Genomic DNA, 23,527 nt, shown 5'->3' on the forward strand with positions numbered 1-23,527 from the left:
CACAAAATAATCTTAGTGATATTTATTATACCTTTTAAAATACTTTTGATCACTTCTAAAATTAAAGGGTAAACAATTTTTTATTTTCCCATAATAAATGTATTTTCATTTGAATTTTTTAATCAATATTTTTTGGTCCATCCTTAATTTAATGTTCTAAAATACCAAATTAAGATTAATTAGGGAAAACACAAATTTGTATGGTATGAATCTTGAGTGAATTGAACATTGTTTACTAGATTAATGTTCCGGCAATAATTGTACATTTTTTTTAAAACATCAATCGATGCCCTCGTTGGTTTCTACAAATAGATTCGTACGAAAAAATTTGATGATTTTAGAAAGGAGAAAACGTGCATGATAAGTTTGGTTTTTTTTTCCTCATAAATATTTGGTGAAAACTTTAGTCAAATGTTGCACCAAACACATTCCCAAATGTTGTTGTTAAAATAGCATGTGGTTTATATTAAAGGCAGTTAGTAATAAACAGTATTGTTTGATTAACATTTCATATTTCTCAAAATATCTTTTGAACTTTAAATAATTAAAAATAGAAATATAAGAGTTTTGATAGAATTAGGAAACAACTCTCATACAGATAATTAACTTTTTCAGTCCCTTAATAATATGTACAAACAGGGATAACTCAGAAAAATACTCCTGATTCTCTATAACCTTCTATGAAACATAATAAACAAGAACAATCCTTCGACTTTAAAAACTAAATTTTAGGACAATAATGCAATGTATAATATTAATATATTTCATTCCTAATACAATAAAAAAGTTAAAATTTTAGTATAAAGGTTATTTATATATTAGTATTAATTTTTATTTTAATAAACTCGTAATGTTTACTAAAAATGAAATATATATTTAATAATTTTATTAAAGAAATTAAGAGAATTAAAATTTCTATATTAAAAATTATAATTTTTAATGTACTAAATATGAAATATGTTATTATTTATTATACTGAATTAAATTTTATAAAAATAGAATAGAAGGCCTAAGCAACAAAAGCTTAATGTCGACTTTGAATTATATTGTCTACTTACTCTACTTTTAGAATATATTAATATACAATATATTTGATATTTTAAAATGTATTTGGAGCATAAGATAATACCAAAAATTTAATAAAAAATGTAGACTCATCAACATGCTTGCAGAAAGAAAATATAATTATGGTTTAAAAACATTGTTTTCCTTGTAGTTTGAAAATTTTGCATATGATTCTTGTTAAAAAAATTCATCCATTTTATCCTTTGATAATATTTTGATTTTGCTCTGTGCTTGCTTGTGTATTGGTAGTTGTCCTTTAATTAAAATTTATGTTTCTTTTTCTTTTGATCTTAATAAAACTTTACATTTTTTTTAAAAGAAATCCATGTATTCTTCACTTAATTTTAAAAGGTTGACGATACACTACAGTTAATATATGTAATTTTTTAAATTATTATTAAAAAATAAAACAATTTGAGATAAAAAAAAACAATCAACGTCAATGATTAAACTTTTTTTTTTCTTAAAAACTATTTTTTTTAGAAAAAAAATACATGTATCATTTCTATCAATTTTCTATGTTTGATCATTTATATGAAAATTTTAATAAAACAAGGTATATATTCAATAAAACAAGACCTGAAAATTCTAACTGAAACAAGAATAAAATAGTCTAAAAAAACACAAAATAGATCAAATTAAGTCATTCACATAATCACTTAAAAAAATCACTTAAAAGATGTCAATAAAACTATGAAAAATCAAAGTGGAAAAAAATTATTGAGAATAAAAAACTAAATATAAAAAATCATTAACTACCAAAAAAGAAAATAAACCTGAAATAAGAATTCAATTGAGAACCACAAATTTACAGACCTTTATTAGACTTACTATATTAAAAAAATGTAGAGAGAATAATTTTACATCTAAAGTACATGACAAATCGCCAATAGTTAATGTGACAAAATTATTTCTAGTTTTGATAATCAGTAAAATAAAGAAATACAAATTATACAATATGTACCAAAAAAGATTGCAAAATTATATGATTACTGTAAATACAAATCTAACCTGCACTGGTGCTTATTACAATTCAACAAAAACGAATTTGACTTGTCAGCTAAAAAATGACTTGATGGAATTATGAGTCCCAACAATGAATGACAAAAAAAAGCAGAACTTCATCAGACTCAGCCAGCTTAGTGAAAGATCAGTTTCTATGTCTGGAGCTGCTGCTTAGGGAGACTGCTGGAATAAAAACAAACGCATGTGTTCGCTTCATATACATATTTTACAATCACTTCGCCACCCATTCATTCAACTGTCGCTGCTTTAATACATTCCCTTGAAAACAGGATTTGTACGGCAAATGCTTGCTCCATGCTCTTCATATTCTGCCTTTGTATGACAAGCCTGCACATTGGACCAGAAATTGTATAACTTGGGCTAATTTTCCATTGAAATTTATCGGAAGGATTCAAGAACATAAAAAAAGTTATGGATGTTCACTGGGAAAAATGACATCATCACAAAAAAACACTTAGCATTCCACGGGACGGCAAAACAAAATCCTGGTTATCATTGCCAGAAAAAGAGGCATTGACAACTAACTACAGAACACACACTTAAAGGAAAGTTCGAAAGTATATGGGATTTTAGTGTAGGATCCAACTCGAACTGCTAGCTAATGAAATGCAAACAGTGAATCTCCTAATCCTCCTCCCACACCCAAAATAAATAAATAAATAAATAAAATGTAGAAATGTACCGTAAAAAATTCAGGAGTTGATGCAAGTACGGATCCTCCAAACCAAACTGCAAATCTCTGAATTGGGTGGCTCACCACATTTATCTCCACTGGCTGCGACTGTAGGCTCCAAATATAAAAATAATAAAAGCCAAGGCCAAAGAAATAAATATATGGCAGTCCTGCCTTGCATATATACATCAGTAGACAATTATATTGACCTATTAATTGACTGGATTATATTAAACAAAAAAAACTGAACCGTTTACCATAAAAACTGAACCGTTTACAAAAAAACTGTTCAGTTTGGTTACTGACCAAACTTTGGTCAGACTCGGCTGAATTCGGTAAATTTTCGACAAAGGCCAGCTCAGTCGAATTTCAGTTGGAACTAACCCGACCCAGATTCGACCGTGTCCGACTTAGCCAAATTCCGCCAATTTTCGGCCAGGACTGACTCAGCTGAATTTGATGATGGTCGGGACCATCTCGACGGCCAACTTGGTCAAATTCGGCCAATTTCAATCAGGACCAACTCAACTAAATTTTGGACGTGACAGTCTCAGCTAAATTTGACTATTTTTGACTGGGCCAATTTGTCCAAATTTGGCCGATTTTTTATTAGGACCAACTCGACCAAGTTTCGATTGTGGTAATTCCAATTGACTCGATTGATTTTTTATTTTCGATCGAGTTTCGACAGTGGTGATACTAATTGAATTTGGCGGAGTTTTAGTGGGGTCAACTCGGCCAAATTTCGATCAAGACTTACTCGACCAAGTTTCAATCGTGGTTGTCCCGACCAAATTTGTTCGATTTTCGACCGTGGCTGACTTGGTCGAATTCAACCGGTTTTCGATCAAGTCTAACTCAATTGTAACTATCTTGGTCGAATTCGGTCAAATTTCAGTCGAGACTAATTCTACCGAGTTGTGTTGTGTTTCAAAGTAAAAAAAAAAATTTCAATGCAATTTAGTGCACTACAGTTTGGTAGGGAAAAAAATAGTTCAGTTCAGTTCGTCTGAACTAATTTCCAATTCAGTTCAAACAAACTAGTTTTTTGTTTAGTGTAGTTTTTAACGGTGCAATTCATTTTGTCCACCCCTAGGCAGCAGGGAAAAGGGGCTGTGTAGACCTTGTTAGCACAAATTACGCAACCAAATCAATTAACAACCAACTATTTTCAATGGAAAATAATTAAATAACAAAGATATATGTAAATGCTTAGTTATTTAACACAGCCTAACCATGTGCTGGTTGTTGATTGGCTTAGTCCATACAACTACTTAAAGCATGGTTTATATTAAAGAATTTTTCATCTCTGAATGAGAGAGGAAGATAAACATCAATTTAAAGAGGTTTAAGGTACTTATAACTCTTACTTTTATCTCCCCATTTAAGCGTGCTTCAGATAAAAGGACACGAGTATCCACAATTTTTTTTAGATCACGCTGCAATCTCTTGTGAAAATCCTTGAACATGGTTGAACCGCCAGACAACACTATATTCTGAAATAAAAAGGAAAAGGAGGAAAAAGGTAAAGAAATCAATCATTCAAGAACATGGCTAGACTGGCTGATTAATATAACATTTTAAACTACAGTATTCAATCTGGCCAACAACAAAAAATGCACTAAGGTAAACATTGAGCCTAAGAAAATCCCTAATTTTATGATAAAAAGTGGTTCACTAAAATTTAAAATATGCATGTCAATAAGGTAATGTACCTTGTATAGTGATCTCCTCGTGTCAATTGGTGCAGACTGAATGCACTTGTCTATTACAACTGGCAAAGGGGTAGTAAAGTCACTACCATATATCTCAGGATTAAAGAAAATCTGTAGAAATCATAGGGAAAACAAACAAATACGTTAATTTGACCAATCCTGTTCATATAATGACCCAAACTAAACTCATGGATTAGCCCAACAATTAGATCAAGGTACTATACATTTTTGTTCATTCCACAGTAGAATAGGGAACAAACTGCTGTGGAAATTGCAGAGTGATATCAAGACTCAATGGAGACTATATATCATTCATCCCAGATTCAAACCCCAAGCAAGACTGCCTGCACTTAAGCCTCCATGCCCCTTGCCACACTAGTTACTGACCTCTTTAATAGCACAAAAATGGATGTGGAAAAAAGCCTGACCTTCTGAAGAGAAGTGGAAAAATGTTTTAAATAGCGCCCTCTATTAAGTTGGATATTAATGATAGGAAGTGAGGAGCTTATAAAGTATATATTTAATTATTCATTAGTTCATATGATAGGTTTAGGTATTCACAATAGAAAAATCATACTAAAAATAGGTACAAAATAAAATAGGTATAAATATATCTTACACAAGATCCCTCATTAGGAAAGTGTATATGAGAAGCCAGAAGAACAGAAATAAGGATAGGGATACAATACAAATCCAGTTGAAACTAACTCAAAGAAGTTTGAGTATAATTATAATTAACTTTTCTGTAATTAGTTGAATAAATAAAGGATGGTCAGAGAGGGGAGGTGGGGTTGTAGGATACACTGGGCAAGTTTCTGGGCACTTTAAACTTTCCCTGAATTGTACATTATTAACTTATAGGTCATACCGATTTGGAGAATGGATCCTATAATAAAATTTTGTATTCTTTCTGTAATATTGTGGAATCCCAAATTTTTCTCCAATTACTACCAGTTGATTCAATCAATATTCAATCCACGGGCCCCTAATAGTTAAGCACCCATTATAGAGAACATATAAAGGGAAGTCATAGAACAAACCTCAGGGCCAAGAAATCGTTCGTAGCCAATATCACAAGAATATGGTGCCCCTGACTTTGGTTTAATGCCTCTCCAATGCCTCATATACTTGGTTGGTTCTTTGTCATGCTTATTAAATTCCTGACAGAAAATGAGCAATTTAACAGATAACATTTGCTACATCCCTTGATTCACCAATAAGAAAAGCAATTTAAAGTAATGAGATTTAATTGACACTCAATATGCTAATGGCAGAAGCATAGCACAAACTCTTCAAATGAATTAAGCATTGGACTAAAGACAACCTTCACTATGTCAGAGCAAGTGTAGCAATACATTTCCTTCACTTTTCGTGCCACTTCAAAAGAGTCATCGGGTGGAACATTCTCTCCTCTTTCCTGCATGGAGCAATGTCAACACAACACAGTTCATTAACCTGGCTTAGAAATATTGCAGATTGACAATTGGATATGTGTTATTAGTTACCTCAATCTCAGTCAGTTCAATAAAAAGTCTATACCTGAATACGCAAATAAGTTCCATACTCAATCATGAAATAAGTAAATTTCACTTCTACTTATTCAATACCAAAAGTGCAGCAATAATGCAATAATACAATAATAAGTGCGTCACACCCTTTTCATCCATAATTTACCATTTATACATGATTGGTTTCACTAGCTATGTAAATGATAATTTGTGCGATCCTTTGACCTTAACAAGAGGTTTACAGAAATTCCCAGATATTAAAAAATGTAAACAATACCAGCACAATAAACTTTTAATTATAACCAAAAGCATTTCCTACCCGCATGAGCTTCTGCACAAAAAGAGTAACATCCTTTCCAGCAATAGGAATTGATTTGATGCTGCCACCAATAACATAGCCATCTGCGACAGGTACAACATGAGCCGCCCCTTCTCCAACATCCACTACAACTCCTGTCATCTCACACTAAGAAGAATTTCTGATCAGCCTAAAAAGAAAGTGTTCTTAAAATAAGGGAGATATAGTAAGAAAGAAAATTTATTGGTAGCAACTAAGTTCAAAATATAATTATGGATAACCAACCTAAGATTTTATTTCAACGTAATGAGGGGAGCAGATAAATTATCATTGTACTTGTAATAATGCAAAACAATCAAAACAGTACATATTCTACACTACGGTCTACTCATGATTTAGTGAAAGCATCCAAATATGTCAAATTGCAGGGGCTGATGAAACATCCTGTGCAATCGGTGTTTATTTAACTACGAAACTCGTTGCTGTTGATATCATATTAAATATGTAAAGCATTCAGATTTGTCATCCAATTCAATATTCAACATAAATTCCCTTTGTGTTTCCGTGTATAAATTACCAACCTTAGATGTGGTGTAACCAGCTGCAAGGGCAAGCACAGAATTCACAGCAATGTAAAGCCCAGGTACGTTAAAAGTCTCAAACATGATTTCCCCAGTATACTCGCGACTCTCAGGCGAAGTCAATGGACTCTCGGTCAAGAGAAAATAGTGATCCTCCGGATCACACCTCAAATAGTTGAATATGCACTGCTGCCAGTAGCGCTCCATGGCATCCCAATTCTCAACCTGGCCATGCCGAACTGGGTAGCTGAGATTGTAAGTGCTACTACATCGAGACTTGGTAAGTGCCTCATCCCCGATGAAGAAATCAAGATCCGCCATCACTCCAGCGTTGTGCTGGGCCAACCAATTGGCTTTAGAGAGGTTCTTCGACTGATTCAGAAAAGACTCATTAACTGCAACCACTGTCGGAATAATAAAACATGGCTCGACATTACCAGCAAACCCCATCTTAGTATACCTGAAAGGAAAAAAAAAAACATCATTTCCAAATTCAGGGTAAACCCAATTCGGGAATGTCAATATTACAGACAATTATAGTCACACACAAAAGGAAAAAAAATTGGGGCATTGCAACAATCACACGGTGCCCACATATTGAAAGAGAGAAAAACACAGGAAAACGATCAGAAGAAAAAGCGGGTGATATAAACGGAAGAAAAGGGTACCCGGAGCCATTATCGATGACTACAGCCGGGCGAGGAGAGGGATCCATGAGAAAGAGAGAAAGAGTGGTGGTGATGGTGAGCGTTGAAAGGGGACCTGCGAGAGGATCATGGTCGTGAAGAGCGCAATAAGGAAGAGGGAAAAGGAGAAGATAAAGAAGAAGAAGAAGGTGGAAGTACAGGTAAATATGATGGTGACAGAGACTTTGATCCCAAGTGAAAGGAAGAAATAGACAAATGGGAATGGTTGGTGATTGCTACACCCATTTCAACTGTAAGGAGCAGGTCCCATTAACTTCATCGTCATTCTCTTCGTTTCCCAAACATGCTTTAAACAAACAACAACCGACCCAATCTCTCTCTGACTTTGTTGCTTTCTCTTTTTTTTTTTTTTATATATATATATTATTATTGCTATCATATTTTAATTCAATAATTAGCAATAATTTTGGGTTGCCCCCAAAGCCCAACAATGAGTACAACCTTTCTATATGTCCTTGTCGATGCACGGAATCACGGCAAATGGGTACTACCAAATTGGTCGTTATCAATTTTGTTTGGTATAATTACAAACAGTTGGTAGGTATGTTTTTTAAACTCCAACCAATAAAATGCCTATTGATTTATTGAATGAAAATAATTCTTAAGAAAATCTTCTTAACATAGATATATTAAAAAAAAAAATACTTGATGTAAAGTAATTTGAAGAACCTGTTGGAGGGGCCACCGAAAAGGAATATTGAAGTGGTCTGATTTCCTTCTTAAAGCGAACCTTTTGCTTTCGTGCTGCTTTCTTTCTACTCTGACACATCAAGAAAAATTCAAAAAAACAACTGTCGGTAGTTTTAAATTATGAACATAAACTTAAAGAAAACATCTTAACCTTAAAATATTTATTCACATCTTATAAATGTGAGTATTTACTTTTGGAAATAAAAATTATATATATATATATATATATATATATATATATATATATTTATACTTTTACCAAATATTTTTTTATTTCAACTATATGTTTGGTGTAACTAACAATATGAATTTTAATGATGTATATGGGTTCACTGACCTCCAAATGACTCACAAATGAAATAAATTTGATGACATCCAAACATACATCATCAATTGTTTTGTAATGGATAAAAGTTATATTTTGTCCTTTATATAGATAGGTAAGTGAAGTTTGTTAACTTTAAAATTTTATTTGTGATTTTAATATATAATAATTAGGTTATTACCAATTTCAGATACCATTAGCAGTTACTTGTGGTTTCCATACTAGATAACAATGTTGTGTGGTTTTGTTTATTGCACAAGTCTCCTCCCAAATATCTCAAACAAATAATAAATTGGTAAGAATCTCAATGTTTGGACTTTCTTTGTTGTATAAATATCTGTTCATTTTTTTAATAGTTCTCTTGCAGTACATATAATGTTGCCCGGGAGATCAACTGCTAAAACTAAAAAACTTACATGGTTAGCCCTTAAGGTTTGGTATTTTAGTCCATGCTTTCTTATAATAGTTTTATTCCAATGATGTTATTTAACATTTTATAATTATGATGATATATTGTAGTATAATAGACAAAACGAGTCATATGAGTATGGTTACTACATAATGTATTGGATTGTGCCCATATTACAAGTGGATGAGAAATGATAATATTTAGTTTTATTGAATTTTTTCTCTCTATAGTTTAGAATTCATATACATTAATTGAAATCAATGTGTCTTGTGTAGAGATTCAATTCTACTCTTGCAATTCCCTGAGAAATCCCTTAAACTCATAAGGAAAACACTTGTAAAATATGTAATTCAACTTTATAATAGTATGTAGATATTAAAATATAGTAAGTTGTCGTTATCATATTTATGATCAGGTTAATTATATGTACATTGGATTGATTTATGATTCTAAGTTGATTTATGGTTAGAATTCTATGTACATGGAATTGATTTATGATTTATTATAATTTTCATTGAAAATAAGCTTTTGGATTATATTTGTGTGATGTGGACAATTTTTTGTATATGCAGATATGTTTCTATAATAAAGATTGTTACAGAAACATACTTGTCTTTTAAAAAAAATTCGTAGAATAAGAATTGGTTGTGACCATAACTAAGACATTATGGCCTCTACGGCATCGGTTATGGCCACAACTGAGGCAAAAAGTCTTACGAAAACAAAAACAAAAAATACATTTTACTACCTCGGTTAAATCCTAACTGAAGCAAAAGACCCTATACTATTTCAGTTCCCCTGAACCGAGGCAATATACCTCGCAATAAAAAATAAAATTATATGAAATATCCCTTACAGCCTCGGTTGCATTTGAACCAATGCAAAATCTTATCACTTTTGTCCTTGGTTTTGGAACCGAGACAAAAAGCCTACCCCTTATATACCTTGGTTGCTGAACCGATACATATTGACAAAGACAAAAATAACTACTGTTATTTCCTTTTACTGCACTAATGTATATATTATACATTTTGAGTTGTTTGTTCTTGGTTCACTTGAAAGAGTAGTCAATTTTAATTCTCAATATATAGTTAGGGTGAGGATGCGGACTGTTCTTGCTTTTAATGTGTTTCAGCAAATGAATTTCAGAATGACAGGGTGTAAGGATATGGTGCAGGAAGTAACAGTCAATAAATACTAAAAAATTTAATTATAAATTGAAGTATCTTATAAAAATAAAATTTATTTAAAAAATATAATATAATTATAAAAGAAATGAGTAGAAATAAGAGCCAACTTTCATTTGTTCATATGGTTTGGGCCACCAAAAGTGAAATGCTTTAGTCGGAGAATGTTCTTGAACAGTTGGAATATGTTCCGGAACAGGTTAACTGTTAAAGATAAGTAAAGTATTGTGTTGGAACAGGTTAACCTGAACACGATATGTTGAAGAATAGTTAGAGCATGTACATGCACAACGTGTGGTGCAAATGCTACTACTCAGCAGTGTGAGCTACATCTACACCTTTTACAACACACACGGGGAGTCTGACTGTTATAAGGAACATTCTGCTAAACATGAACTTAATTCGTGTGAAGCAATCTCTGTTGCTATTTGTTATTTATATATGAGTGTGTTTAGACCTAAAGATGTTAACAAAAAGGTAGAAAACTAAATTCGAAAGCGATATATGATAACAATCTTACAAGGAAGAAAAAAAGGTGATTGAAAAACAAAAAGGGTGGTGATGAGGTCATTTTCAGTACCTTTTCGAGGCCACTTGGAAAGGGTTTTATACTTTTATTCAAGTCAATGGAGAGGAGAAAAATGAGTGAAGTAAGTGTTAAGAAAATGGGAGAAAATGAGGTCATTTTCAGTACCTTCATCTACCAAACTTTCTACTTTTAATAATGTCTGTGTTTAACATCTTAGTATAATATTGATTACTTTTATAATGTTCGGTATGTTAAAAGTTGAGAAACTATAGTTTAGAGTTTGATAGACTTGATCTTCAAACAAAATGTGAGCATAAAAAGTACGATATAATAAATCGAGAAACCTAATATACAAGTGACTGTCTCTTTTTCGTGTTTTTCGTGCAAATAATCAAATAATCAGAATAAAATATTTTGGTTTTAATAACATAATTCATCTGTTTTTTTAATAATCATATTTTTCTCTCTTTGGTAAGCAGTTTGATTCCTTATTTGGTTGCTGCCATAGGGCTTCAAACTAAACCTTCAACAAATCGAATTAATGTTGGAACACTGTCTACCTTGTAGCGATGTATTGAGTTCTTATATGCTACTAAATTTATAAGAGTGGCTGCTGCGAATAGTTGCGTAGTCTAACTACTCCAGGCTAAATTGAAGAACAATACCTTAATATAAATTGCAAAAATTAACTTGGTATATGATGTAATCGATGTAGTAAAACGGCTGATAATATGAATAAGGTGGTTTTTTAAAGGGGTGATAGTACGTAAGATATAACATATAATATGTATTACCAAGTTTATTTTAATTTTCTAGAAGTTCGAAGAGTAAAATCATCATATTAACATTAAAGAGAGAAGTATTATAAGGATAAATATGTTTCCGACGGTACATATCCTCGGTCTCTTGATTTATTTTCACGGCATTCAATTGAGACTAACCACTATAATGGACACGTAGATAAATTACCCAACAATATTGTTCCATTTAAATTTCACATGACATATAATGGACTATTATCATTTTTGTGGTTTCAAATTCGACCAATGGAATAACTTATAATATTATGTAATTTCTTAAGCACTATTTCCATTTGATTTTTAATCAAAGTGACTAAAAGCAAGAATTTGTCATATTCTCAACCACCCTACTTATCAATATACTACAGCAATGTATCAAATCTTAGAATAGTTAAAAATGTGAATCCTTGCCTCAAATCATAATTTTACACTTGATTAAAGAACCACATATGCACTTTAGAATTTGTATTCTTTCTCTTAAACATCAATATACAAATACTATGTAAGGTAGTTAAACTCGAAAGTTTACATAAACTCGTGAAAATCTAGTAAACTCAATTTATAAATTTGTAAAAATTTACTTTACATGAAAATAATAATAATGTATATGAATAACATATTCCTTACATCTAACAAGACGATGATTAAATTTAAATATTTTTTTACTCATCATCTTCAAATAATAATTAGTGTTAATATTATCAATATTTATCCAATGTTTACATCTAATACTTATATTTTTATTGATGAAGATGAAATTGGATTGCTCTGGAAAAAATTATAACCATTCAAAGACATTTTATGTTAATTATAATAATGTTAATTATATTAGTTTTTCCTTACAAAAATTAAAAAAGTTATAAATAAACATTGTTTTTAAAAATTAAAGAATAACTAAAGGTGTTTGGGAAAGGAGCGAGTACAAGGTTAACTAAATTATAATTTATCTCTTAAACTATTATTTTAAAAAGCTAACTACATGCGAGACAATAGTGACCGAGCACGATAGTAACAACGAACTAGCTGACGGTGTCTGAACACAATAGCGACAACAACCCAAGATGACAATCGGCAAGGAAGACAATGCTGTTAACGACAAACGCAAGTGTGAGAGATTATGTCGAAAACACTGATACATTATGCAATAGATTGCATGAGGTGAGAGGGTTATGCATGAGAGAGCTAAGAAAAAAGAGATTAATTGTAAAAACCCTAATATGGTGAGTTCGTGCGATCGAATTCACACACACGCTTCTAAACTTGCAAGTTTATACAAGTTTACCAATTCTACAACCGAGTTTACCAATTCAACACAAAAAACGAGTTTACTTCCGAGTTAAGTTAAAAGTCATAAGTAAAAACTCACATCATCTTCTCAGTCAAAAAAACTAAAAATGTACGGTGACATTCACAAGTCAGACACGTCAAAATCTCAAACATCTCAAAAAATAAGCTGATTGGACCCATTCGAGGAATAGCCAAATAATTTGGCTCTTAACCGATTCCAATATAAAAGATTAAGCAATCAAATAATAGATATGATAAATGTGTTGGCTTGAAAAAAAATGAATTACAAGTTGCAGAATGTCATTTTAGGGGACAATAAGCCTGTCGCTATACAATGTGCAAGTGCAATTCACATATTCAAAGGTATGTGTTCATCACCGGTACTGATGAATACAAGAGCGGGAGAAATAAAGTCAATGATGAGAAATGAAAAATATGTTAAGAAATAAGTGTTTTGTGTAAAGAGCATTATTGGAATTTAAAAAAATAAAATAAAAACACCCCACGCGTCCATGAAGCTGATAATTTCTCAACATTCTCCATTTGATGAACTATTGATGAAGGTAAACCAAAACTAATTATATTCATCCACTCATTTTCTTTTTCATTCCTTTTTCACCCCGTTTATTTCATATATTTCTCTTTCTGTTCAATTAGATCACTTACTACATTTATAACTTTCTCGCTCTTCTTTTTTTGTACTTTGTACCCCTCTCTTACTCAGAGAAAAACAAACTAAACTACAACCATCTCGTGTATGAGATGATTTGTACAGTATAGCTCAGCATCAATCAAGTCCGTGGCAATTAATCCCTATTCTCCTGATCAATTACTACAACTAAAAGACCTACAAACAGAAGCACCAATAACTAGAAATCAGAGTATTTTATATGCCTTGTGCTTCTAAGTGGATATAAACCTAGCGGAGAGAAAGAAGAACCAAGGGCCAGAAATCGGAAAACCTGTCTACTTGAGTATTTCCTTTCACGTTTGGAAACGACCATTAATGCCTTTCTAATTGGTAACCAGCACTATAGATTTTCCCGTTCATCAAACTCCTGTACTACCCAAGCAATAGGTAATTGCAATAAACAAGGCAACAAGCAGGAATTAGAGTATCACACGATCATCACCACAACTACAATATTCCACTAGTAGAGGGAAAGCGTAAATATTCTCAGCACTAAAATAAATGTGCACAATAGACCTCAGCCTCCACTATATCCCACCATTGCACTAGATAGTTGCCACATACTAGAAAACAACACAACTAAAATATTTCATTGTGGAGGGAAAGAGTACAAATTCTCAGTACTTACACACATCACCAAAGACATCAGCCATCCGTTATATTGCACCATTGCGCTAGACAGTTGCCATATACTATACAATCAAAGAGTGAGAGTGTCACTCTAACATCGATCACTAGTAAGGGGAAGAGTGAAATGCTAAAGAAACCTTCCAGAAAATTCAACCTATTATCCTAATTTTACTAAAACTAGTTCCACAGAAACTAGGAATATCCATAACAAATATGTGACACCATGCAATAGGTAAAATCTACAAAAGATACCAATTACATACATGATTTAAATGCAGTTACCTTACCTTAACAACACAGACCTTTAATAGAAAATCAGACAACTCAATCAGCTCATGACTACATATACCGAACAGGAAGTGGATTCCTATTCTAGTCTTTATGAACAAGGAATAACTCGGTACAATCAAATTGTAACACGAAGCAAACATGACAATAAAGTCATTGGATTGAAGTTAAAACATTTAGCTGTTGAGAGTACTACTGTATTGTGGCAGTCCATCCCCATAGTAGCCTGGGGCAGTTAACCCTAAAAATGTCATAGCTGGGATGTAGATAAAAGGATGGCTAATAGATACAATGCTAATAATTTATACTGCCTAATACAAAGATATTAATGCTCAAAATTAAAAAAACAAAAAAAAACAATTAAAATGAAAGACATGTTTACCATTAATAATCAAAAGTCCATAGCTTAAAGACATGATCATCATAAATGTAATGCATAACTGATTAGTAGCAAGAGTCATCAAAATTTCCTATGCACACGTCTGTAAAAAGCACAAAAGACAATAACAATGATGGGGCAATTACTCATACCACAAGGTTCTCCGGAAAGGGCATAGGACAAAAGGGCATAGGACCGAAAGAACGGCCAGCAAAGTGTAAGCAGAGGCAGGCAAGAACAGAGAGGACAACGCAAACCCAAGTGCATGCTTGGGCCGAAAAGCGAGTAGCTGACTTGAAGAGTGAAAAAAAACACAACGGCCAAAGATTAATGAACATGAGCTACTGGATTTTGTCAAAATTAAGGGTTCTGAAAAAGAGAGTGTGAAATCATAAAAGGAACCCTGGAAATGATTTTGCCACATTTTCGTACAGCAGTGCAGTCTACCTCAATCAGTCACTCACTATCTATGCACACGATGCTAGATGTTCCCTGTAGTGAATGCAGCTGTAACAGCACAATGACGGCACCACACTGTTCTGTCTGAAATATTCATCTAGACAGCAAACCAACAATAAATTCTTCTACTTCTATACCAAGTACTTGCCTAATTGCAATATTGTCAAGACCTTGGGAAGAGTTAAGCATGTAAAGCATTTTGGGCATTTGCTTATTTCAGTTAGTATTGCCACTTCATAATTCCTCTATCGCTCGATTTAACCTCAAAATTCTGTAGGTGAAAAGTATGAGAAAGAGGTCAAAAGAAACGCTGCAGAAAATGGTTTGATACTAAGTCTCCACTCTAAAACTTATTTTTAAGCAGGCCAGTCTGTCCACTTATATCTGAATATCAGAGTAAAACACAGAGAACAAGGGAATTGCCGAACAAGTAAGAAGACATTCACAATATAGGCGAAGCAGCATCAAATGATTTATGCACCACAGTCAGATGGACAAACTAGAGAGTTTACAGACTTTTATTTCAGTCAGTTAATAATATGATCCAATACTTGATTGATTTCCAAAACCCGTACTTGTAAAGAAGAATAAGGTTCAAGTATGACCGAAAAAATCCATGGAAACACATTAGAAATCCACGCAATTAATTTGAAGTGCTAGGGAGTACCATATTTTATTTGAGCACCAAATATAGCATGGGAAGGAAATTACAAAGTAAAAGGCAGCAAAATTTCAACATATTCGAATTCAATAAAGAGAATCCTTTTGATTGGCCTGCTGCTGCAATAATTCTTCTCTAACCCTTCTGATTGGCCTGCTGCTGCAATAATTCTTCTCTAACCCTTCTGATCTCCGCTTCCTTCTCCAACCTCTCTTGCTGAAACATATTATGATACAGAAAGAGGATCAAGAAAGTAAAAACAAATCAGAGTTGCACAAGTCCGCGAACTTTGGCACAAAAAATATAATGCGCTTTTCATTACAATGCAATAATACAGACTCGGTACTGCATATAGGACAAAATAATGTATATGCTAAATGAAATCCTAAAGTAAAATCAAAACTTAGTTAGGTGTGAAATTATAATTGTAATAATGATTTGTTTGATGATATCTAGGGTTTTCTTTGGCTGAAGAGTAAAATTGGAGAAGGGAATTGAGAGAAAGATGAAGAAAATGAAGAAGCAAAGCTAAAGAACCTTTTCGTCTTGATGGAGGGCGATCCAGACATGGACTTTGTCCATGGACTGCCAGAACACGAAAGCACCCAGCGTCATCGCGAAGTACGATGCCACCCTAACCATATTTCTTCTTCTCTGTTACGATTTAGTTTCAGCTTTTTCCGTTGTTATCAAAATCTCTGCTTTGCTACTTTTCTTTCTTCTACTCTGTTGGGAATGTGATTTCACGATCCACAGCTTTTCTGGGCTCGTGGCTACAGTATGACCCAACTACGATGCGAAACCACATCTCGTTCTGACCTTCAATTAGAGATTTTACTTCCTGCACCCCACAATTTCTTTGTGCAACTCCCCAAACTTTTAAAGTAACTATTTTACCCTTTTACCTCGGTAAAAGTGATTTCTAAATTATATAGGAAATCTTTTGAAATAATAACCTTACTGAAGTAAATTTCATTAATAACAACCTCACCACAGGAAAAAAAATTTAAAAGGTGTATGAATGGAAAAATAAAAGTCATCAATTTCCGAAACATCTAATGGCATACAAAACATCCCAAAACCTTGACGGGGTGGCGGGCACACAATATATTTTCATGATAAATACAAGGGTTAAATATGTTTTTAGTCCCTAAACTATTGGCCGTTTCTGGTTTTCGTCCCTCTTCCAAAGTAAGGTACAATTTGGTCCTCATTCTTTAGAAAAACGTTCGTTTTAGTCCTCAAAATTTTGTTTTTAGTCCTTGTTTTAGTCCTCAAAACGTTCGTTTTTTCGACTAAAACGAACGTTTTTTAAAGATTGAGAACTAAATTGTACCTTACTTTGGAAGAGGGACGAAAACCAAAAACGGTCAATAGTTTAGGGACTAAAAACATATTTAACCCTAAATACAAATCATAAAGACAATCCAAATTTCCAAAAAAAAACTAAAATAAAGTAAGATCACTTATTTTTTTCAACATATTCCAAAATCAACTCATTTCATAGGTCAAATTAGTGAAGAAAAATTCCATGCATACAAAATGCAAGACACGACATTGTAAGAATGTTCTTTGTTTTGTGTAAAGGATTGCACATGATGAAGACACCAACGTATATAGGTAAGTTTCTATCACTGGAATTGTGTATCAAGTGTGAATAGACTGTTTTACGAAGAGTTTGTTGACTGATTCATTAAGAATACGGATGATTATAAAGTTCATTTGAGTTTATGTCTTAACATTTTACTCAAGGAGTTTTAATGAAGTTTTTTTTTTTTTTGAATAATATCTTAGTTTACTGAGAAGTCCTAGTCCTTAAGGAATATTTATCTATTTTAAATTATTGTTGTTTCTGTTACCATTAGTCTTTATTTCCATTAAATGGGCTATTTTCCAGTTGTAGTTCAAACGTGCATTGATTGGCTATTTAAGCTTGGGTCACTGTTAATAAAAGTGAGCCATTTCTCTGCAACTCAATATTATTGTGTTCTTACTATCAAATTTACTTAAGATAAAAGTTTTCAACAATCTAGCATCAGAGCTCCCATTGAGCCTGATACATCAAAGCAACAGTCTTTGAATATTTTTGTAAAATAGTACAGAAAAATGACTATAGAAGGAGTTCCGTAGAACCAACCATTCCATGTTTTTTATGGTCATTATGCTAATGGAAAATTGTCTTCGCTTTAAGGAATATTGGGAACTAATTGAGCTTGGCTATGTTCCAAAAGCAAGCAAAGCAGTAGAAACAGAAGCACAATAAAAGAAGAACGATGAGAACTGAAAGATCTTAAAGTGAATAATTATTTCTTTCAGGCGATGGATAGAACGGTTCTCGACATCATTCACAGAAAGGACACTTCTAAAGAGATATGGGATGTTATGAAAAAAAAGTTCGAAACTGGGTTGCAGTCCTCCATTTTAAACTTCTTTAAAATTTCTAAGCGCATACCTTTCTTGGGATATAAAAATCCCATCCTCTGATTGCTTCACTTCCAGGCCAAGAAAATATTTCATTAGGCCTAAGTCTGTCATCTCGAACTCTTTTTCCATTACCTCCTTAAACTCCTTAATCAGCTTTGTGTTGCTTCCGGTGAATATGAGGTCGTCAACATAGAGAGCAACTACCATCATATCCTTCTCTGATTTCTTTGTGTACAAAGCATGTTTGTACGGACATTGCTCGTACATGGTTTTCTTGAAATACCCGTCAATTCTTTCATTCCAGGCACGGGGAGCCTGCTTCAGTCCATAGAGGGCTTTTCTCAATCTCAGCACTTTCTTCTCATCCCCCCTCTTCATGTACCCAAGTGGTTGCTCGACGTACACCTCCTCTTTTAGCACTCCATTTAGAAAGGCCGACTTCACATTCATTTGTAGAATTGGCCATTGGTTCGAGCAGCTAACGAGATCAGGAGTCGGATTGACTCCATTCTCGTGACAGGAGCAAATACTTCATCATAGTCTATCCCCTCCTTTTGTCTATAGCCCTTTACCACAAGTCGAGCCTTAAAAGGCTTAACCTCTCCCTCAATATTCATTTTTTTTGTACACCCATTTTACTCTAATGGGTCAAGCTCCTTCAAGAAGGTCAATCAATTCTCAAGTTTTGTTGCATTCAATTGCTCCGATCTCCTCATCCATGGTTGTTCTCCACTTCTCTTCTTGGACAGCTTTCTCAAAACTCAAGTCTTCCGAGTCGGCCAGAAGACATACAACATGAACTTCATTTGTAGTGTCGTATATTTCTTGTAGACTTCTCATCCTAGACTGTTGTGGCTGGGTTTCTTCATCTGAGGACTCGGTGGTTGTTGTTGTTGAAGGTACAACAATCTTCCAGCTAGTTTCTTTTTCGACCAGGTTACTCCAGCACCACTCCTTCACCACCACTTTCTTGTTAACAGGATCAAACAGTTTATATGCTTTAGAATTTTTATCATACCCGATAAATATGTACTTCTTGCTCCGATCTTCTAATTTTGCCCTGTGCGGACTTGGTACTTGCCCATAGGCCACACTACCGAGCACCTTTAGATGAGAGACACTCGACTTCACACCACTCCAAATCTCCTCAGGCGTCTTCTCGCCCAACTTTGCATGTGGACATTTATTTTGCACATAGACTGCGTATTGTACCGCCTCTGCCCAAAACTTCTTCGGCATATTCTTCCCTTTCAACATAGATCGAACCATGTTGAGAATAGTTCGGTTCTTTCGTTCTACTACACCGTTTTGCTGCGAAGAATATGGAGCCGTCAAGAAACGCTTGATTCCATGTTCCTCACAGTAGTTGTTGAACTCGGCAGAAGTGAACTCGCCTCGTCTGTCAGATCGAACTATTTTGATGACTTTGTTTGTTTGTTTCTCTACCATCACTTTGAATTTCTTGAAAGTTTCAAACACTTCTAACTTCTCCTTCAAAAAGTGAACCCACGTCTTCCTTGAGAAATCATCAATGAAAGAGACAAAGTATCTCCTACCACTAAATGATTTTGGAGTTATTGGCCCACACAAGTCGGTATGGATCAATTCGAGCTGCTCTTTTGCTCGGTACTCAGAGCTCCGAGGGAAAGAAGTCCTCGCTTGCTTTTCGATCACACATTCTTCACATAACCTCTTTTCGAATTCCATTTTAGGCAGTCCGAGCACCATTTCCTTTTTCACCAGCACGGTCAACCCTCCGAAGTGAAGATGATCGAACCGCAAATGCCACTTCATGGCTTCATCCTCCATATCAAGTTGCATGCATTTATCATGAACTATTTTCAACTCAAGTTTGTACATGCAATTTTTCTTCATTTCTACTTGGGCGATGAGCCTCCCGAGTTTATCCCTCAGTTGTAATTCTCGGTCCTTCATCAGAACCGAGTACCCCTTCTCCATTATCTGTCTCATGCTCAGTATATTGCTTTTGAGATCGGGTACGTAGTATACATCTCTAATCTCTTCGATTAGCCCATTTTTCTATTGATACCATATCGTTCCTCGACCTTTGACGGTTACTTTCGAAGCATCATCGAAAGAAACGAATTCGGACTCCTCCTTTGAAAGTACTTTGAATAAACTCTCGTCGCCACACATATGGTTACTTGCGCCAGTGTCCAAGAACCAAACCGAGTTATTAGAACAGCTTGGTTTGACCTTGGTTTTTGGAATGTTTGTCACTAGCACCAATCCTTCTTCTTCTTTCTCGGCAAGGAAGGTTGTTGGCTCCTCTTTTTCCTTCTCTGACCTACAATCCTTGGAAATATGGCCCATTTTTCCACAGTTTTAGCATTTTACCGAGTAACAATCCTTGGCAACATGCTCATACCTTCTACAGTTATAGCATTCAACGTTGTTTGTGTTTGTCCGACCACCCCGAGTATGACCTCGACCACCTCGGGCCTGACCTCGGCCACACCAGTTTTGTTGGTCGACTTGCACATTTCTTCCTCTACCACCTTGGTTTCTCCCTCTTCCTTGGCCTCTAGTACTTTTAGCATAAAACACATTATCTTTTTTATTGTCGTCTTCGCCTGGAGAGCCTGTTCAAGGGATTCCCCTCTCTTGTTTTTCTTCTCTGCTCTCATGTGCTTCCAGGGACCTAGCAAGCTCTTCAAGGGTAAGCGTTGATAGGTCCTTGGACTCTTCTATTGCGCATACGATGTTCTCGAAATCATCTATCAATGACATCAGAATTTTTTCAACACGGTTTGATGAAAGACTCTCACCATTCTGATTCAATTTTTTCACTACAGTCTCCACCCCAGTAATGAACTCGGATACGCTTTCTAGCTCGCCCCTGAGGGTTTGAAGACGGACCTGCTTCACTTGTTTGTCTCCTTTGTTTGCCTTTTCGAGTGTATCCCATGCTACTTTGGAAGATTTTGCATTTGCTATCTTCTCAAAGCCGGATTCGTCAACAGCTCGGTATAGCAGATACAAGGCCGCCTTGTCTTTAGCTCGAACGGCCTTCAACGCATTCAACTGGGCATTTGAATATCCATCTGTGCTTGCCGGTTCCTCAAACCCAGTCTCGACCACATCCCAATTATCTTGGAAGCCGAGAAGGGCCTTTATCTGCACCTTTCAGTTGTCATAGTTAACGTCTTTCGTCAACTTGGGTAACGGGGATGCCATTGGTTAGACTTGTCATTTCTCTCAAGTGTTTACAATCAACTCTCACACCTCACAAAACTCTCAGTCGCTCCTCTCTCTCTGTCAGCGCACACTGCGGCGTTCTCTGTTGAGCTTGGTATGGTCTCTCACTTTTCACCTTACACACACACGCTTTGATGCCAATTTGTTGGCAACAAGAAGGCAAAAGTTGGCAGCTTTTTAAACTCTCTTTCTTTCTTCTGCATTCTTTCAAATGAATTGTTACAAGTATTTATCAGCAAAAAGTTTGCCTCTTCAAATGCCAAAATAAATCATGATGCCTATTGAGTAGGTTTTCCACCAAAAATCATTAATACTAGGAATACCAATAACCAAAAAATAAATTTCCTAATTTAAGTTTTAAAACAATGGTGAGGAACGCACCTAGCATTTGACGGGAAAAGAGGTCATGGTCGAGGTGCCCATAGAGGTAGAGGAAGAGAAGGATAAGGAAGACGAAGAGGTCAAGCAAATTTCAACAAGATAATTGTAGAGTGTTACCAATGCCATCAACTTGGACATTTTCATTATGAATATCCTCGAAACAAAGAAACAAATTATGTAGAGATTAATGAAGATGAAGAAATGCTTTCGACGTCTTATGTGGAGTTGTACGAGGCTAAAGTAAAAGATGCATGGTTCCTTGATTTTGGATGTTCTAATCACATGGGTAGTGATCCAGCTATGTTCCATGAGCTGATGAGAAATTTTGACATTCAGTAAAATTATGAAACAACACTAAGATGAATTTGATGAATGGAAGTGTGAAGTTACTTTTAGATGGAGTCAATCTCATAATCACTAAAGTATACTATATTCTAGAGTTGAGAAATAATATCTTGAGCATAGGACAATTACAAGAAAAAGGTCTGGCTATTTTGATCAAGGGAGGAATGTGCAAAATATTTCATCCAGAGAAAGGTTTGATAATTCATACCAACAAGAGTGCAAATAGAATATGTATCTTATTGCCTAATCTTTGACTCTCCCTCAAGCACATATGATCAGTGCTTTCATACAAGCACTTAAAATTTATCTCATCTTTGGCATCAAAAGTATGGGCATCTGAGGTATAGTGGCTTAAGAACACAGCTAAACAAGAACATGGTACATGGTCTTCCTCAACTCTTTGGTCAATGGTGACTTGCACTGATTGCATCAATGGGAAGCAACATCGTGATTCTATACCAAAGAACAATAATTGGAGAGCAACTCAGAAGTTGGAACTTATTCATGCATATATATGTGGTCCTATTACTCCAACATTTAATAGCAACAAAAGGTATATTCTATTATTCATTTATGACTATAGTAGAGAAGCATGAGTGTATTTTTTGGTAGAGAAGTTAGAGGTTTTGAACTTTTTCAAATGCTTTAAGACTATGGTTGAGAAAGAGGCTGAGATGTTTATTAAGTGTTTGCAAACTAATAAAGGAGGAGAATTCAATTCAAATGAGTTCAATGAGTTTCGCAAATAGTGTGGGATAAAGAGGTAATTAGTTATTGCTTATACTCCACAATAAAATGGCCTTGCCAAAAAAAACATATAACGGTGATGAATATGGCTCGTTCCATGCTATCTGGTAAGAACATTCCCAAGACTTTTTGGCCAAAGGCGGTCAACTAGACTATATATGTCCTAAACAGGTTTCCTACATTGGCAATGAAGGAGGTAACATTAGAGGAATATTAGAGTGAAGTGAAACCCTCAATTGATCATTTTTTAGTCTTTGGATGCATGGCACATGGCATGTTTCAAAAGTAAGGAGGACTAAACTCGATAATAGAAGCATCATTTGTATATTGTTAGGAGTTAGTGAGAGATCAAAAGGCTACAGGTTGTTTGATGTTATTGCTAAGAGAGTTGTTGCGAGTAGAGATGTGAGTTTTGAAGAAGAAAAGCAATGGGATTGGGATGAGATATAAACTGTACCAGATTTAGAGTGGGATAATGGTGAGAATGAAAGAAATATTGATGG

The 23,527-nt window shown here is 34.4% G+C and overlaps 2 protein-coding genes across 2 annotated transcripts; both read right to left on the minus strand.

Moving 5' to 3' along the window:
- Nucleotides 1-1,911: 1,911 nt before the first annotated feature.
- LOC124848882 (actin-related protein 3) lies at nucleotides 1,912-7,917 on the minus strand. The gene is made up of 10 exons (XM_047326735.2): nucleotides 7,712-7,917; nucleotides 7,535-7,628; nucleotides 6,867-7,326; nucleotides 6,307-6,453; nucleotides 5,804-5,896; nucleotides 5,520-5,639; nucleotides 4,480-4,590; nucleotides 4,135-4,260; nucleotides 2,774-2,872; nucleotides 1,912-2,418 (listed from the first exon to the last, which is right to left on the minus strand). The coding sequence occupies exons 2-10, from the start codon at nucleotides 7,579-7,581 to the stop codon at nucleotides 2,338-2,340; spliced, it is 1,284 nt and encodes a 427-aa protein (XP_047182691.2). The 5' UTR covers nucleotides 7,582-7,628; nucleotides 7,712-7,917; the 3' UTR covers nucleotides 1,912-2,337.
- Nucleotides 7,918-15,738: 7,821 nt separating this feature from the next.
- LOC124848976 (uncharacterized) lies at nucleotides 15,739-16,680 on the minus strand. The gene is made up of 2 exons (XM_047326842.2): nucleotides 16,446-16,680; nucleotides 15,739-16,124 (listed from the first exon to the last, which is right to left on the minus strand). Exons 1-2 carry the CDS (start codon nucleotides 16,548-16,550, stop codon nucleotides 16,044-16,046), a joined length of 186 nt encoding a protein of 61 aa, XP_047182798.1. The 5' UTR covers nucleotides 16,551-16,680; the 3' UTR covers nucleotides 15,739-16,043.
- Nucleotides 16,681-23,527: the final 6,847 nt, after the last annotated feature.

Source organism: Vigna umbellata, chromosome 1 (genome assembly GCF_029865625.1).
Source record: "Vigna umbellata cultivar VRB3 chromosome 1, Vumbellata_1.0, whole genome shotgun sequence".
Taxonomy (NCBI): domain Eukaryota; kingdom Viridiplantae; phylum Streptophyta; class Magnoliopsida; order Fabales; family Fabaceae; genus Vigna; species Vigna umbellata.

What these genes read in the sequence shown, in the direction of transcription:
- LOC124848976 (XM_047326842.2), bottom strand. Translation starts at nt 16,550, where the DNA reads ATGGTTAGGGTGGCATCGTACTTCGCGATGACGCTGGGTGCTTTCGTG. An exon ending in CCCTCCATCAAGACGAAAAG is followed by an intron (nt 16,125 to 16,445) that starts GTTCTTTAGCTT and finishes AATATGTTTCAG; the next exon opens with CAAGAGAGGTTGGAGAAGGA.
- LOC124848882 (XM_047326735.2), bottom strand. Translation starts at nt 7,581, where the DNA reads ATGGATCCCTCTCCTCGCCCGGCTGTAGTCATCGATAATGGCTCCGG. An exon ending in GTCATCGATAATGGCTCCGG is followed by an intron (nt 7,327 to 7,534) that starts GTACCCTTTTCT and finishes TTTTCCTTTCAG; the next exon opens with GTATACTAAGATGGGGTTTG. An exon ending in AACGATTTCTTGGCCCTGAG is followed by an intron (nt 4,591 to 5,519) that starts GTTTGTTCTATG and finishes TGATTTCTACAG; the next exon opens with ATTTTCTTTAATCCTGAGAT.